Raw genomic sequence first — 16,459 nt, 5'->3', positions numbered from 1 at the left:
ATTAATGATTCACGAACGACTCCCCAGAGGGTGAGGCGTACAGACACGGCCCGGGCATGGCAGGGACGGCTGTTGTGCGGCAGCGAGACACAAGCTGTCAGTGGCAGATGGGGCACAATGTGTATATAACAGGCTGGTAATTTGTTCTTGTCTCTCTAATCACTTCTCAGCCAGTCAAACGTCCCTCATTCCGGTAGTAACAGCGAGCTCTCTACATCCACCCTGCCTCTGATTATCAGGGAGAGAGACACCGAATATCAGCTCAACCGGATTGTCTTATTTGATCGGCTGCTTAAAGTAAGTACTTTTCTCTTAGGCTTAGTGCCCACGATGCAGAAATGAAGCAGAAATTTTCCTGAACATTTCTCCATCTCCTTGGCAGAAAAACGCATGCGTTTTTTACATGCATTTTTGACGAGTTTTTAACGCGTATTTGCATGCGTATTTGCCATGCGTTTTTCCAATGCATTGTATAGGCAAATACGCATGCAGAAACGCACAAGAATTGGTCATGTCCGTATTTTTTCTGCGAGTAAAATCTGTAAGAAAAAATCCTGACCATGTGCACAGAACTTGCAGAATGTCATAGCAAGTCATGGGATAAGGTATGCAATGCGTTTCTGGAGCGTTTACGCGCTGCAAATACCAAAAAACGCACCAAAAACGCATCGTGGGCACACAGCCTTATTGTATGTATTGGTCTGAGCAGATTTAGACCTTTACAGATCGGAGTCAAGTGTTTTCAATCATTATCTATATTTACTCTTTTCCCCGAATGCAATCTAGTATTCCTTGTTATTAACCAAAGGGGAAGATTGCAATATTCCTTATTTTCATGGTCACTACCTTAGCTTATTCCCCAATATTGAAATTGCAACCCCAAGAAGGAAAAGTCGTTGAATTATGAAAATCACAGGATGGATAGACATGTTAATGATATGCAAATGATGAAAAAATGGAAACCAAAATTTCAAAACTTCTCAAATTATTCAGTATTGAGTGTGAGCGCCATGTGCAGAAATTTTCACCTTTGCACATCTCTGCATGTTATCAGTTAAGTTAGTGATGGTTCTCTGAGGAATGTTCTGCCACGATAAATGCACTTGGCCAAACAAATCATCAAGGTTTGCTGCTGGCAGCTCCCTTTGAAGTTGTTGACCAATAACATATTAGGTGTGCTTGACGAGAGACAAATTTGGAGATAATTCATGCCATGGTAGCACGTTTAGACCATGCAGGCCACTGTCAATAGCACTAGCAACATGCAGCTTCAATTTCACAATGCATTTTGGGGCACTGCAGTAATGTCCATACCCCTGGTTTCCTGACCAAATCAATGTTACACTGAGCTGTTACTGTACCTGTAATGAAGATTAGAGGAGTCCGGCTACTGTACATTATGCCACACCATAATCTTTGGAATAGTACCGGTATGATGTTCCCTCATGAAGGCCTCCTCCTGGCATTGCTCGTATGAACTCCAGACCATTCTCCGGCTATCATTGCATCCAAGACAAAATCGTGATTAATCTCTGAAGAGGTTAGACCCCTATTTCAGCCTCTATTGCCATCTTGCTCTGCACCAATATAACCTTAAAGAGCGATGGTATGAGGTCAGTGGATCATGTGCAGAGGGACCTCTGTCTCATAGACCATTGTCATGCAAACACCTTCCGTTTGTGCAGACAATGTTTGATGTTATAGGCTTGGTATGTGACATCCAATTTGACTTGCAGTACATAATGGATCAATTGTGGAACCAGTGGTATGGCAATTTCTCCAAAGTGTCCCAGTTGCCATTTTCCAACACTACAACCTAGGCCACATGTTGCTCGTGCTACTGTGAGCAGCCAGCGATACAATGCTATCTGGCCGCTGTACCGAAAGCACGGCTACTGAGAGAAAAATAGCGTTTGGCTTAGGATTCTCAGTTTGAGTCCAGAGCACCCATGGCAGATTCCCCAAAGCACCACCCACAGCATCTAGATAGAACTTTCCCAAGGTTATCTTCAGTTATCTTCTTCTATCCAATTTTTTAGTCATTTTGATTACCAGCAGGACTATCTGGTCCACAGTTTGGAAGGCTCTTGGCCTTCTGGATTAGGTTTGTCTGACCAGGATTAGGGAAGAAGGGCCTTAAAGGTCATTTTTGTGCCATTTAATTTAGCAACTTCTTCATAGGTGACAGCCTATGGGCAGCGCTCATCTGGCTATATCCTCCTTTTTAATTGTTCTAGGCCTCTATTGAGCTAGTGTATACTCCCAAGAGCCAGGTTCCTGCCTTGGTTTTCCTGGTTCAGTAGAATTTTACTTGTAGGCAATGGGTCAGGACTGTCCTTCCAGGCAGGGCGAACTTGAGACCACCTTATTATCCCCCGAAATCCGAGAGACCTCTATTGCGTTTCGTCACTCTTCGGTCCTCTCCCTTGGCGCAAGTCAGAGAGATCTCTCTATTTCGGCTTTCTAGTGATTTTTCTCCTCTTTAGCGATACCTTCCATCACGCAAGGCTCCAAGGGAGGCTCTCTCCTGTCTCTCTCATTCTCTGGGACAGAGTAGTCTGACATTGGGCTCTATTCTTTCTCCTTAGCGGGATTCTCCACCTTTCATTTTAATGAGGAGATGGCTCTCCTTCCTTTAGTTACTTCGCCTCTCATCTCCCTGAGAGGTTCTCACGTAATCTAACATAGCGAGAGCTGTACAGCTCTACTTATCTCTCACAGCTCCGTTTGGATGTCATGTGGGTCATCACGGTAAGATCTGGCAGAGATCCTACCCCATCTATGATTATTATTAGATCAGCCATTATGGAGGCTTTATAAGGCAAGGCCACTGCTTCAGTGTTTAAGCTCACTCTGTGTGGGCTGTTATAGCTTCCCGGGCTGTTAATCAGGCATCAGTTCTGCAACTATGTAAGGCAGCTACGTGGTCGTAGTGGCATACCTTTTCTACGTTTTACGGGGTCCACACCTTTGCTTCTGCAGACACAAGTCTTGGGAGGAGTATACTGCAGGCGGCAGTTGCTCAGGTGATAGCTTGAGCAAGAGTGGAAAATTCTGTTATAACAGTATATTATTTAGTTTGCAACCACTCCAGGGGCAGCTTTGGGACATCCCATGGTTTCTGTTTACCCCAATGAAGCGAGGAAGAAATCAAGATTTGTGGTACCCACCATAATATCTCTTTCTCGTAATCTTCATTGAGGGACACAGCACCCACCCCTTGATTGCCCGGTCGGGCGTGCATTTACATTGTTTTTTTCTCGGGGTGTAATTGGTTCATTTGCCTTTCATGCTTTAATTCTTTTTGTTTCTCCTACTGCTTTCTCACTAACTCAGGAGGCTTTACGCTAGTATGCGAGGTATAGTCTGCTGAGTAAGAGCCAGTTTTCATTTAGGATGTAATTATTGTGTCAGCCTCCAGGTGGCAGCAGACTATCCCATGGTTTCTGTGTCCCCCAGTGAAAACTACAAGAAAGAGATTTTACTGTGACAAAAATCTTCATTTATTTCACCTGGATTATGATTTTGATATATTGCATTTGTGCTGGTATTCCAGGCTTACCCATACAAGAAGAATCTCATTTGGAAGGAAGCTAGAGTGGACATTCCCCCCCTTCTGAGAGGACTAACCTGGGCAGCATTGCTGGGTGTAGAGGTCAGTATCGTATATGGTGCCTTACATCAGAATAGATTTTTTAATATTTTGTAAAAATCTGGATAGATTACTGCTCCTTGGTTATACCTGGTTTAGAATCTTACATTGAGGTAACGGACAACTGAAAGAACAAATACTATTTCACTTATAGATCCACAATATTTTTGTCCAACTTCATGTTATGGGACTTGTTACAGGATAGGTGATAACTATTAGGTCAGTGGGGTCTGACTGCCGAAACCCTCACTGATTGCCAGAATGGGGACTAGTATCCTCATTACAATAGAGCAATGCTGCTTTTGTATGTAATCATTTGGAACTGAAAGACATAGCCGATAACTGAGCTTTTCTATTTTTGTTAGCTCCATTGACATTGAATGGATCAGCAGCAGGCAGACATATACGCACGACCGTCGGAACAACCATACAGACAACTAGTGTGTGTATCGATAGTCAGACCCCACCAATTCAGCAACTATCACCTACCTACTTATTCCCAAAATACCCTTTTAAATTTCTTTATAACAGTAAATAATTTGCAGATGAAATCTTTATTTTTTCATGTTGACTTTTAAAGGGTGCAATCCAAGAGAAGTACGATTCCACAGACAAAGACACCCCAATTCCTACTGACCGCCAGGTAACCATGCACGTTTACTATGTTATGTTTCAGTGGGGTCTCCAGTTTCTAGAAATAAACATATCCATCCACGTCTATTGCTCATGGACCATATATGGATTTCTCTGGTCCTCAGCATGTCAATATCATCTGATATTTTAGAGTCCGTTAGATGAATGTCATAGATAACAGCCGGGGAGAGGCACGTAGATCCCACCACTTGCCACCAATATGTCACTGATACACAGCTGGGGGGGTCATGCAGAGCCCACCACTGTTACTGCTTTGTCACAAATGACACTGAAGAGATCACCTAGATCTCGCCACTGCCACCAGTATGTCAGGAAATGCAACTCCGCTGCCTCCAGTCGTCAAGACAATTACACAATCGGCTGATGAGTGACGGACATGACCGCGGCTGCTTCCAATACTAGACCAGTTATTGGGGAAATAACAGTGAGCATATGGTAAATACACCTCCAGTTCCAACTAATGGATTATATATATATACCCCTCGTATGGGGTACGGGGTCACTGCTAGCTCCACAATAACAAATAGAACCATTAGCTGCCACCACCAAACATTTATACAGGCCGATTGGATACCCGTTACAGGTAGCGTATGGCTTCAGGGGTGCGGTTTACAGAGCAAGAGGAACAGAGCTATTAAATTTTATATATTTAATCCAGAAAGATAGGCAGTGTTAAAATTATAAAATTATGCAAATATGTTGCAAAATGGGAATAAAACAATATGGTATATGCATTTACATAAAATAAAAATAGATAACAAAAGAGAATAACTAAACCCGATGTCATGAAAATGGCTCAGAGCTTAGCGGAGGGTTATACTCCAGTAAAACGGACAGAACTTACAGCAAGCTGCACCTTCCAAGAGCTAACAAATGACCCAGACTCAAATACTGATTCTTATTAGCTCAAAGTTGCGCCTACACACCTCCTCCTGATGAGCTCATGAGCGAGCAGATTGTGGGATGTGCCGGGTCTGTTAGAATTTTATGAGATCCCTAACTTACAGAATATCGTCACTCCTGAACGTTCCATTCGTTAGATATTGACGTCATATTTCTTTTTTTTTTTTCCGTAAATATATTTATTAAAATTTTGTCAAAGATAAGATACAACAATCAAGAAAAATAGTATACATATGAATACATGTGAATTCACATTCAGGTATAATGCAACTTTATGAAGAAACAAATCAAACTTGTAATCCTAGATATCTCGGGTTGGACTCATCTTGTCCAAACACCACTTTGTAAATTTTAAACTAAACATTCTTAAATTGTGTAGGAAAAGGACAGTGAAGAAGAAACAAAGTCAGGAAAAGAGAAAGGAAATAGAGTCAAAAGATTGGAAGTGGGGAAAAGGGGGGGGGGAGGGGCAAAACCCGCCTCGGTCCCGATTACCTTATTTGGAGGTTATGAGGACTCACTTAACCAGTCCCGAAACTCTAAGCTCACCTTGAATGTCTCCCAAAGGAACCATGTTTGGCCCTGAACGGTCACAGAGTTGCTATCTTGAGCCATCATCGACTCCATGTGGCCCAATCTATCCATTTCGGACACCCACTCAACCGCAGATGGAACCCTCACCATTCTCCAGTATCGGGGGATAATTGTTCTGGCCGCCACTAAGCAGAACCTCAGAATTCCCTTCTTTATGGTTGTTATAGACCCAGGAATCAATGAAAGGAGGGCAATTTGAGGGGATGGTTCACAATGGACACCCGTCATCAAGCGAAAGGCATTAAAAACCGCACCCCAAAATGGACGCAGAAGCCTACAAGACCACCATATATGAAGCATAGACCACTCCTCATTGTCGCATCTCCAGCATGTATTCGGGATTGCAGGATTGAATTTATGGAGAAGCACAGGACACCTATACCAGCGTGTTAAAATTTTATAATTTTTCTCTTGTGATCTGCAAGAGACAGAGATCTTGTGAGTAAGGGTAAAGATCTTCAGGCAGTCAGCTTCAGAGAGGGTAGTCTGCAGGTCTCCCTCCCATGCTGTAATAAAGCTAGGGGTGTCAATAGATACCGTTTCCAGGATCAAATTATAAAGCAAGGAGACTGTGTGGGTAGGGCCCTCTGTAGACAGCTTCAAGTACTGAAATCGAGTCGGTCTGTTAAAAGAAATACCTGAGAGGAAGTCCTTCAACTGGGTGAATTCAAACAAAGACCGTGGCCTGCCATGGCATATGTCCCCTAACTCCCCCACATCGGAGAGCCCAGAGAGCCTGTCCGCCACCTGTCCCAATCTCACCCGGTCATCAGACCTCCAACATAAAAACGTAGTCCTATCCACTGCTGGGGAGAAATCAATGTTGTCGAAGAGGGGGCTTAATCTGCACGGTGTATTACTAAGTTTCAGTTTCCCCCGATTTCTATCCCAATATCTCAGCACTATCTGCGTAAGTGGTGGAAAGTCTGAGATCGGGGGCCTAGAATTGGCACCACACCATGGTGCCCAATATAGAGAGCCAGGGGAGAGAAGTTTGACGTCATATTTCTTATTCTGATTTTACCGTTACAATGAGATCAAACATGGCCTGGTTCGCATCATCTATTTAGACGTTATTAAGTTGTAGGGGTTCTAGTGGCCTTAAAGTGATGTGAGTGAATGCGTTCTGTTCGTCCCTTCGCTATGACGCCGAAAATCTATATTCATCACTAACGACCGGAGACAAAAGCCTACTGCCCTTGTCCAGTTATCCTTTGATGCGAAAAAGAGTTACCTCTGTGTAAATGAATGTCCATTTTGGTATCTGGTTCCCAGAATAGATCTTCCTGTCTTAATTACCGGGACACTGCAGGGGACCGCTGCTTCAATGGAGCTGAGGTGTTAGCTCTCTCTCATTTCACTTGTTTTAAGTAGTCCCTCTGTTCCCTAGCTATAATTAGTTTTCTCTCTTTACCCTATATTTAATGTGAGGTTAGCATGTCCCTCCCTGGAGATATCTTATGGTTTTTAATTTTTCTCTATGACAATGAATATCTAAAGTGAGGCCATGACGAGGTCAAAAGTAGACAGTTTTTGCTCTATTTATTCCCAGTTATTTTTTTTTTCAAATTTGCCTTACAGTTTCAGAGATATCAAGTTTTTGACTTGGTACTTCTTTTTATGTTGTGTACCAGTGGGGCGAGGCTCACAGGGTAATAATGCAGAACAGATTAAATACACGCCCCCAGAGAATTCTGTCAGCCACACCCCTCTGGTATACACCATAAAAATTAGCGCAAAATGTAAAGACCAATATCTCTGAAACTGTATGGTGGAATTTAGAGAAAAAAAAAAGCAGCAGGGGGAGAAAAAAAATTGGACACTTTTTACCTGGTGACAGGTCCTCTTTAAAAATTAAAATTCTGTATTTAACTATTTTAGCTTAAAGGTCTAGTTTACCTGTCGATTTAGATCCTAAAGCTTTCCTACTAATGAGAATTGCCCAGGAAATAACTTCTTACACAAAGTGTCCGTCACACTAAAGCTTCATGTCTATTTGGCATCTCATCAGTAGGCCTGGCCAATACCTAGGTTCTGTGTAATAAGTGCGCTCTTCTTGCACCCCGGGTAACTCTGATCGGCTGGCTTTCCTTATGTTTAGGGTTAGTTCCTCCCCATGCTTCTGTGATGGTTATAATATTATAATTGTAATAGAATTTTAAACAATATTTAGACCTTATTCTGGCTTTTATATTTGTAATTTTTTTAAATCTGTGACTATGTGAGATAACTTGACTTTCATATCTATGTGCTTTCTGGGTTGAATGTAGTGAAATATACAATATTATATTTTTGGTTCACTGATGATATGTTACCATTCTGATATGTAACCTTTCTGCTCATCTTTTGTCAGATTGAGGTGGATATCCCCCGATGTCATCAGTACGATGAGCTCCTGTCATCACCCGAAGGACATGCAAAATTTCGGAGGGTGTTAAAAGCGTGGGTGGTATCACATCCAAACTTGGTATACTGGCAAGGTAACTTGTGCAAATTAAAATCTGAATTACATGAATCCTCACATTAGTAACTGTAGTTATGCCTGAGGCTTGTCCTCCTGGGATATTGCGGAGAGCTTGAAGCTGGTACAGTCTTTGGAAGGCATGGTGGATTCATGGCCATTAGTGCTATGCCAATTGAAAAGATTAACAGCATACTAAAGCTAGGAGGCATAATGGGGGAATTGAGAATCTATTGCGGAGTTTCACCCAGTGTGCTTAGTTTCTTGAGAGGAGTGGTTCATCTGCTTTTTGGAACATGTCCTGGAAGCAAATTGTGAGCTAATACAGTGATAGCTTGTTAGTCTAGACATGTTTAGCCGTGAAGGCCGGTGGCTTCCTGCACTAGTCAGGACAACATTAGTGTATCAGGTATAGTGTGAGTGCAGTTGGGGTTAGTTCTGGGAGAGTCTGGGGATATTTTCAGTCTAGAGAAAGCCAGGGAGAATAAAGCAGTGCCAAAATCAAATTTGGGGAAGACTGCAGTACGGTTCAGTCAGGGCTAGGAGAGAAATCACCTAAGTGGGACTAGTGAGGAGCTGTATTCTGGGCTGCAGTGGCACTAATGAGGAGCTGTGATGCAGTCTTCAGCAGGCCAAGTGAGTAGCTGTGTTGGAGGCCATGATGGAACTAATGTGGAGCTGTGTTAAGAGTTCTTAGCGGGACTAATGAGGAGCTGTTTTGGACGCCTCACAGGACTAGAGAGGAGCTATGTTGGAGGCCACAGTGGGACTAATGAAGAGCTGTGTCTTAGGCTTCAGGGGGATAAGTGAGGAGCTTTTCGGTGGCAAAATGTGGGATTAGTGAGGGGCTGTGTTGGAGGCTTCAGGGGGACTTTAGGGGAGCTGTGTTGGAGGAATCTGTGGGACTAGTGAGGAGCTGTGTTGGAGGCCACAGTGTGACTAGTGAGGGGCTGTGTTAGTGGTTTCAGGGGGACTAGTGAGGAGCTGTGTTAGTGATTTCAGGGGAACCAGTGAGGAGCTGTGTTGGGAGCCAGAAACATGGCCTGGTTATTTCAGTTGTGAATGTGTTTAAGACAGAACATTGTCCCCAGAAGGTGTGACATGGGCTCAAGAGAGCAGGGCCTGGATAGTCATGAGTTGCAGTGGGATTGTTGGTGCACTATGTGGTGCACTAATGGCTCTTGATAGAAGGGCCTAGACTTGGAAGGACATTGACTTAATATTAGGTGGAAAATGTATTTTCTGCTTTGTAAGGCAACACTATTATAAGGTGTAACTCTAAGAATTGAAAATAAAGGTTAGAAGTTAGAGAATAACATGATTATTAAGTGACATATTCTTCTTGTTTTCTCTCTCTGACAATAAGCAAAAGCAAAAAATACCAGGCAATAATTGAATTACTTGAAGCCATATTACTGAATAAATGATAGGAAAGGATGACATGCGCCAGTAAGCTTGGTCATGATAGAAGCCCCATGCATATCATGACCTCACAAAACTTCTCCAGCAGTAGTCCCGTGCTAGCAAGAAATCATTATAGAAATAATGTTACATTGATAACCAGGTAGAGCGGACACCATGATACTGAAGGCAAACAAGCCAAACACAAGCAATCAATCATTGATCAGTTTCAGTGTCATGGTGTTCGCTCTACCTGGTAAACTTGTACAGATTTTATTGTTATTATTCCGTTTTTGTGAATGGTGAGAAGTCTTAGCATATATAGACACTGGTCTATTGCCTAGTCCTTAGAATTATCATACAGTGTTTTTAATGTGTTTTGGATAGTTTATTTTCCCCAATGTTTGCATTAATATTGATTAATACTGTATTATACTATGCTAACACTAGATTATTACTATTGTATATTTCAAGTGTGCACTAATTTCTTCGTTACATGTAGTCTTCTTTCAAGGTTTAGTGTTATGTTTGTTCACATTAGTTGCATTCCCATTTGAGACATAGTTGCAGTGACTTTCAGGTATATTAGTATATTATGTGAACCGTATACATGCACATATTTGCAGATTACCTTTTGAATTGTGCATCTTCACTATTAAATACTTTGTCGGCCTTTAAAGGGGTTGTCCAATAGGTATAATGCCCTTTATAAATATCTATCTTTAAGACCTAACCACTTTTTTAATTAGTTTAATAAACCCTATATGTTTTTTTTCTTTGCTTCCTGTGATGTTTCATTTGAGGGGAGTCGTAAATGAGACATTATAACCCGCCATGAAACCAGACGTCATCAGGGGGCACTGCAGTCATTTACCAGCTTCTGTCACTGTCACCCCGTGATGATGTCCTGTTTCATTGAGTTAATAGAGAAGTAACTGCTACTTCTCTCCCCATCAGCCACATCTACAGTCGCCGCACACATCTTCATTTACCGCCTCCACACTCCCTACTTCTGTTCCCGACGCCTCATCCACTGAAAGAAGACGTCATCGGTGGGCACTAACAGAAGCAGTATGAGTGACAGCAGTGCCTTCCCACAGCTTCTTTGTCCGCCCTGAAACAAATCGTTGTCAGGGATTCGTTTCAGGGAGCAAGTTGGCGGGAAGAGAAGCAGTGACTGTAGCTGCAGTGAGTAAAGGTGTGGGAGGCAGTGACTGAAGATGTGGGCCGGGTGGGTAGAAGCTGCAATCTCTTTTCCATTGCTCCCCCGAAATAGGTTGTCATAAGGGAACAGCTATGGTAAGTGTGTGCCCCATGATGACGTCCTGTTTCGGGGAGTGATAAAAGCTGTAGGGAAGTTACTGTGTCCTGTGACGTCCCGCTTGAGACTCCCCACAAATGAAATGTCACAGGAAGTAAAGTAACAAAGCACATAGAGGGATTAGCAGGACAGGGAGAAGTGTAGGGATTTTAATATATAACAAATGACAAAAGTGGCTAGGGCTTAAAGATAGATATTTATAAAAGGCATTATAATTATCGGACAACCCCTTTAAAAGGAATGTGTCACCCCCTTGGGCGATATCAGACGTCTACTATGGCCATACAGGTTATAGAAAAGTAAATCTATACTTAGCTGTATGGCCCATAGTAGAGGTCTGATTGCAGAGAAATCTGGTTTTATAAAGTCTGTTTTCCAGAGGCTTGGCGTCTGGGGGGACGCCAAGCAAACCCCTCCTATCTGCTTACTATTCTCCTAAATCGCCGCCTCTGTGCTAAATTACCATATTCCCCTCCTCCCCCGCACGTCACAGGGCCCAGCTCTGCCTCCCCTCCTGCGCATGCGCAAAGCACCGCTCGCATGGAGCGCACTTTGTTTCCCTCCGGCCCCATTTGGCTGCATACTGCCAGTGGAGCGGAAGTCTCAGTGACTCACCATCGCTTGTGCAATACAAGGCTGCGGCGCAGTAAGCAGCCAAACGGGGCTGGAGGGAAACAAAGCGCGCTCCATGTGAGCGGTGCTTTGCGCATGCGCAGGAGGGGAGGCAGAGCAGGACCTGTCACAGGGCCCTGTGACGTGCAGGGGAGAGGGGGGGATATTGTAATTTAGCACAGAGGCAGCGATTTAGGGGAATAATAAGCAGATAGGAGGGGTCCCCCAGATGCCAAGCCTCTGGAAAACAGACTTTGTAAAACCATATTTCTCGGCAATCAGACCTCTACTATGGGCCATACAGGTAAGTATAGATTTACTTTTCTATCACCTGTATGGCCATAGTAGAGGTCTGATATCGACCAGGGGGGTGACACATTCCCTTTAAGTCTAGGGCTACTCAGCAACATGTCATGGGACTTTGTGACAGCGCATCAAAATTTCCTGTGTTCCGTTATTGCCTTCTGCAAGACAGTCCAAATGTTTTCAAATGTGTTGGGTTTTCTGTCTGTGCTCAAGTGACACGCAGCTCTCTTGCCATAGACTTCAGTGCAAGTTCTATGCAACAGTGACTTGCGTGTGACCTTTTTGCGACTTGGCCATTTTTTTTACATTGAAATCACAGCTCTAATGTAGTTAAGTAACAGCAAGTCACAGACAAGTTGCACCGATGTTTTTGAACCTACAACTTGTCTTAAACACATGTCACCATACAGCCCGAGCTTTAGGATAAATACGTTTTGTCCTCCAGCTTTACACTGAAAGGGGGTATCTTTCACTCCACTCCATTTGCTGTCTTTTCTGCTAACCTGCTCTCTGTCTACTGTTATGACAGGGCAGATGGAAGGAAGTAGCATGTGATTTAAGAATTACGATGTGTTCACACTGAGTTCTTTTGATGATTTTTTTTTTAGCAGAAGAGTTTGGAGAGTTTCTGCTCCAAAATCTTCTGAAAAAAAGTGTGGACACACCTTCAAGGCCTGTGCATATGGCGTCTATTAGCGTTTTCCCACGTGAAGCCACTTCATGAAAACACCGGTGGTCGTTTTCCTAAAGCGGCTTCGCTAGCGGCTTTGCTGTTGTTCTTGTGGCTGCATGTATTTCGCTCTATATTCTCGAGGGTAGGCGGCTTCAGCTCTAAAAGTAAACACTTTACTTCTTTTAACCTGAAGCATGAAGCTGATAAAAGAAGTGACATAAGAAGGGACATGTGCACAGCAATGTTGTTTCCACATTGCTGTGCGTTACGTTCATTTTATGGGGAGCTTTTGTGACACTTAATCAGGTGAATCCACCTGAATAAGACATTGTGTTCTCATAGCCTTAGACAATCACTAGTTTATAGAGATACGTAGGTTTGGATAAAAGCTTCTTTTTTATTTTGGATTCATTGGGGCAAGTAGCAAGTAAAGAAAAGCAAGCATTTAGAGAAAAATTGCCCTGGGGCCCTAAAAGCTTGCAAGTCCCGGAGTGGTGCCCAATTATCTGTATGAATAGTCCACACCTGCAAGAGAGCAATAAGCATGGTTGCAATTTTTTTTTTCAAATATAAATTAAGTTGTACCAAAAATTCAAGTTATCACCAATCTATAGGCACCACCTTTTGGACAACGCAAGATCCCAAAAATGAAGGCTCAGGAAGTCTATTGGTTAGTTCCACATAGCTGAGTGCATCTCCGACAGGCTCATAGATAATGAGTGGAGCATAGGTGCTCATGTATGACCATTGCTTCATTTAGACAAAGCACTCCAAAGCCTTTTTCTCGGCATTGCATGGGATCCAGCAGTGAGAACCAGCAATGGGATCCAATATAGTTAACAAGATATCGCTTATCCTGTAATATATTGCATTCTCGGTACAACCGCATTAAGTGCAGTGTACTATTACAACTAATCCCATTGATTTAACCACTAAGTTCCTAGTTTAAGTCCAAATTTGCCTGAAGGACATAAGACTTTGTCACCAAGGAGAGATGTCTCCTTTCTACATTTGTGCTTTGGATTTTGGTAACAGTTGGACAAATCCCCATGAAACCAAGAGCATCCAATGCAGCTTTTGCCTTTGATGTTGATCTTTTTTCATTTGTAAAGTTCTCAGAGGAATCAACATAAAACGCTTGGACTTGCTGTACTGTAAAAAGGATGAATTTATTTCTCGCAGTGTTCAACAAACTCCCTCAGCATCCGCATTAACCCTTTGCTTATAGCTGTGGCTATATGAAAGAAGGCTCATGTTTACTATTACACTATTGGAGAGGCGAGTATTGCACCCTATTGGGAGAAGACCACCCAAAATGAAACAGGGGCCTTATGAGTGGTTGGCATTATTTAGGCTATGAGATTTTAAACGATATTCCTTCTAATGTCAGAAATAAATCGCAGATTAATGTTATGATTATCATACACTGATGATTCATTTTATTATTGAACACCTACAGTGCTGTCTGTGAATCCAAAAGGTTAATAAACCTGAAATATTTAAGAAAGTAAAAGTGAGGTTTTGTAAGGGCGCAGTCAGACGGCCATAAAATTCGGACCAAGATCGGAACGTATGCATGGACTGGCCAGCGGCTCTCCCGACCCAAGCGTACCCACTGCATAGAAATACATGAAGCTGTCACGCTCTGATTAGGACAGCCACCGGCCAGTCCATGCACTGCGTTCCTATCTCAGTCCGAGTTTATATGGCCGTCTGACTGCTCCCTTAGGAGAAAATCTATGTGTGCAGAATTATTATGCAACTAACTGAAAAACATAAATGTTCCTATCTCAGTTGTATATTTTCATCTACAGTGAAGGAAACTATTATTTGATCCCTTGCTGTTTTTGTAAGTTTGCCCACTGACAAAGACATGAACAGTCTATAATTTTAAGGATAGATTAATTTTAACATTTGAGAGATAAAATATCCCCAAAAAATCAAGAAAATCACATTGTATAAATTAGATAATTTTTTTTTGCAGTGAGAAATAAGTATTTGATCCCCTTAGACAATTATAAGTTCTGGCTCCTACAGATCACTTAGACGCTCCTAATCCACTCGTTACCTGCATTAAAGACAGCTGTCTTACATAGTCACCTGTATAAAAGACTCCTGTCCACAGACTCAATTAATCAGTCAGACTCTAACCTCTACAACATGGGCAAGACCAAAGAGCTTTCTAAGGCTATGTGCCCACGATGCAGAAATGCTCCGGATTTTTCCTGAGCGTTTCCGCATCTCCCTGGCAGAAAAAACACATGCGGATTGTACATGCGTTTTTCCTGCCAGGGACATGCGGATGTGAAGCGTTCTTCACTTGCATTTCCGCATGCGGGTTGACAAGCGCTTTCCAAGCGATTTTAGCATCACTTGGAAAGTGCTTGACAACTTGGTCACACTATATAAATCCATGCAACCGTTTTTGACGCTGCGGAAACGCTTAAAAAACGCATCGTGGGCACACAGCCTTTCTGTCTGTTTCTTAATCTGTTGACGATAAACTTTTTAGGCATCACTAACCCCAGCCTCCCAGACATTGTTCAGAGAGGTGTAATGTTTTCCTTTACCCTAAATCTTCCTTTTAAAGGGAACCTGTCAGCAAGTTTTTGCTATGCGTTCTGAGAGCAGCATGGTGTAGGAGTTGAGACCCTGATTCCAGATACTTACTTGACTGTGTCTTTTATTTCAATAAATTAAGTTAATCATCAGGAGATTATCACTATCTGACTAGGTGCTGGTCTGACCCCACCCCCACCACTGATTAGCAGCTATCTGTCAATAGACATTGTACAGAGAAGACTGACGCTCAGTGGTGTGGGCGGGCTCAACATTCCAAGCTCTGCTAAATCTGCAGCAAAACAAAACGGATTCTGTCACAACTGCTGTGCCCAGTAAGCTATGTGATACATCATTGGAATCAGGGTCTCTGCCCCAGCATTTTGCTGCTGTCGGATTACAGAGCGAAGGGCCCACAAGCTCTCAATAGAGTTTTTCAGGTGAAGAAGAGGGCCATGTCATTATTCTTTTATGTTTAAAGGGGTTGTCCACTACTAGGACAACCCCTTCTCAATCTGAATGTTTGCCCCCGTGAAAATAAAAACACCTATACTCACCTGTGCCGGCGCCGTGGTCGTCGCTCCCGGGGCTCATGTGCAGTTGTTATGACACGTGAGCCCTGTGCCCAATCAGCGCTGGCGTCACTGTGTCCGCCTTCAAACATTCAGTAATCAAGTGAGCGCCAGCCGCAGCTCTCACTTCCTCTTGATCGCATTTACGTCCGAGGGCCTTTACCTATACCCCTTTAAGGCCTTTACTGGCTGCCAAGCAGTGCAGGACTTCGATGCATGTGATGGAGAATTGTCTTGCATAAAAATCATATTTTTCTTGAAAGATGCAGACTTTTTCTTGTAGCACTGTTTGAATAACTTGTCTTCTAAAAACTTGCAGTAGGTTTAGGTTGATTGTTGATTTTGACTCCATCTTGAATCCAAGAAGGTACGACTAGTTCACGTTTAATAATAGCAGCCCCCCACCTCCGTCTTACGAGTGTTCTGTGCCTGCTACTGATCCAGCCATGAGCCCATCCATCTGGTCCGAAAAGATCACTCTCATCTCCTCAGTCCATAAACCTTTGAAAAATCTATGTTAAGATATTTCTTGGCCCAGTCTTGATGTTTCAACTTCTGTGTCTTGTTCAGTCGGGTTTCAACCTTCCGTACCTTGGCCATGTCTCTGAGCTCTGAACACCTTGTACTTCTGGGCACTCCAGGGAGGTTGCAGTTCTGGAATATGATGGCACTAGAGGGTAATGGCTTCCTGATTACTTCATGTTAGATTTCTCTTAAATCTTTGGCAGTTAATATGCAACTTTTTTTCTGA

At 42.9% G+C, this 16,459-nt stretch overlaps 1 protein-coding gene across 1 annotated transcript in view; it reads left to right on the top strand.

Annotated features, from left to right (window-relative positions):
- TBCK (TBC1 domain containing kinase) overlaps nucleotides 1–16,459 on the top strand; it is a 396,446-nt gene that overhangs the window by 132,019 nt on the left and 247,968 nt on the right. The window contains exons 14-17 of the mRNA XM_073639595.1: nucleotides 171–297; nucleotides 3,557–3,655; nucleotides 4,233–4,295; nucleotides 8,157–8,283. Of these exons, the coding sequence (XP_073495696.1) occupies nucleotides 171–297; nucleotides 3,557–3,655; nucleotides 4,233–4,295; nucleotides 8,157–8,283 (416 nt within the window). The remainder of the gene's footprint in view (nucleotides 1–170; nucleotides 298–3,556; nucleotides 3,656–4,232; nucleotides 4,296–8,156; nucleotides 8,284–16,459) is intronic.

Source organism: Phyllobates terribilis, unplaced genomic scaffold, assembly GCF_046119375.1.
Source record: "Phyllobates terribilis strain yellow unplaced genomic scaffold, ASM4611937v1 Scaffold_1__5_contigs__length_1240528914, whole genome shotgun sequence".
In the NCBI taxonomy this organism is placed as follows: Eukaryota; Metazoa; Chordata; class Amphibia; order Anura; family Dendrobatidae; genus Phyllobates; species Phyllobates terribilis.
This window is presented reverse-complemented; position numbering and strand designations above follow the sequence as displayed.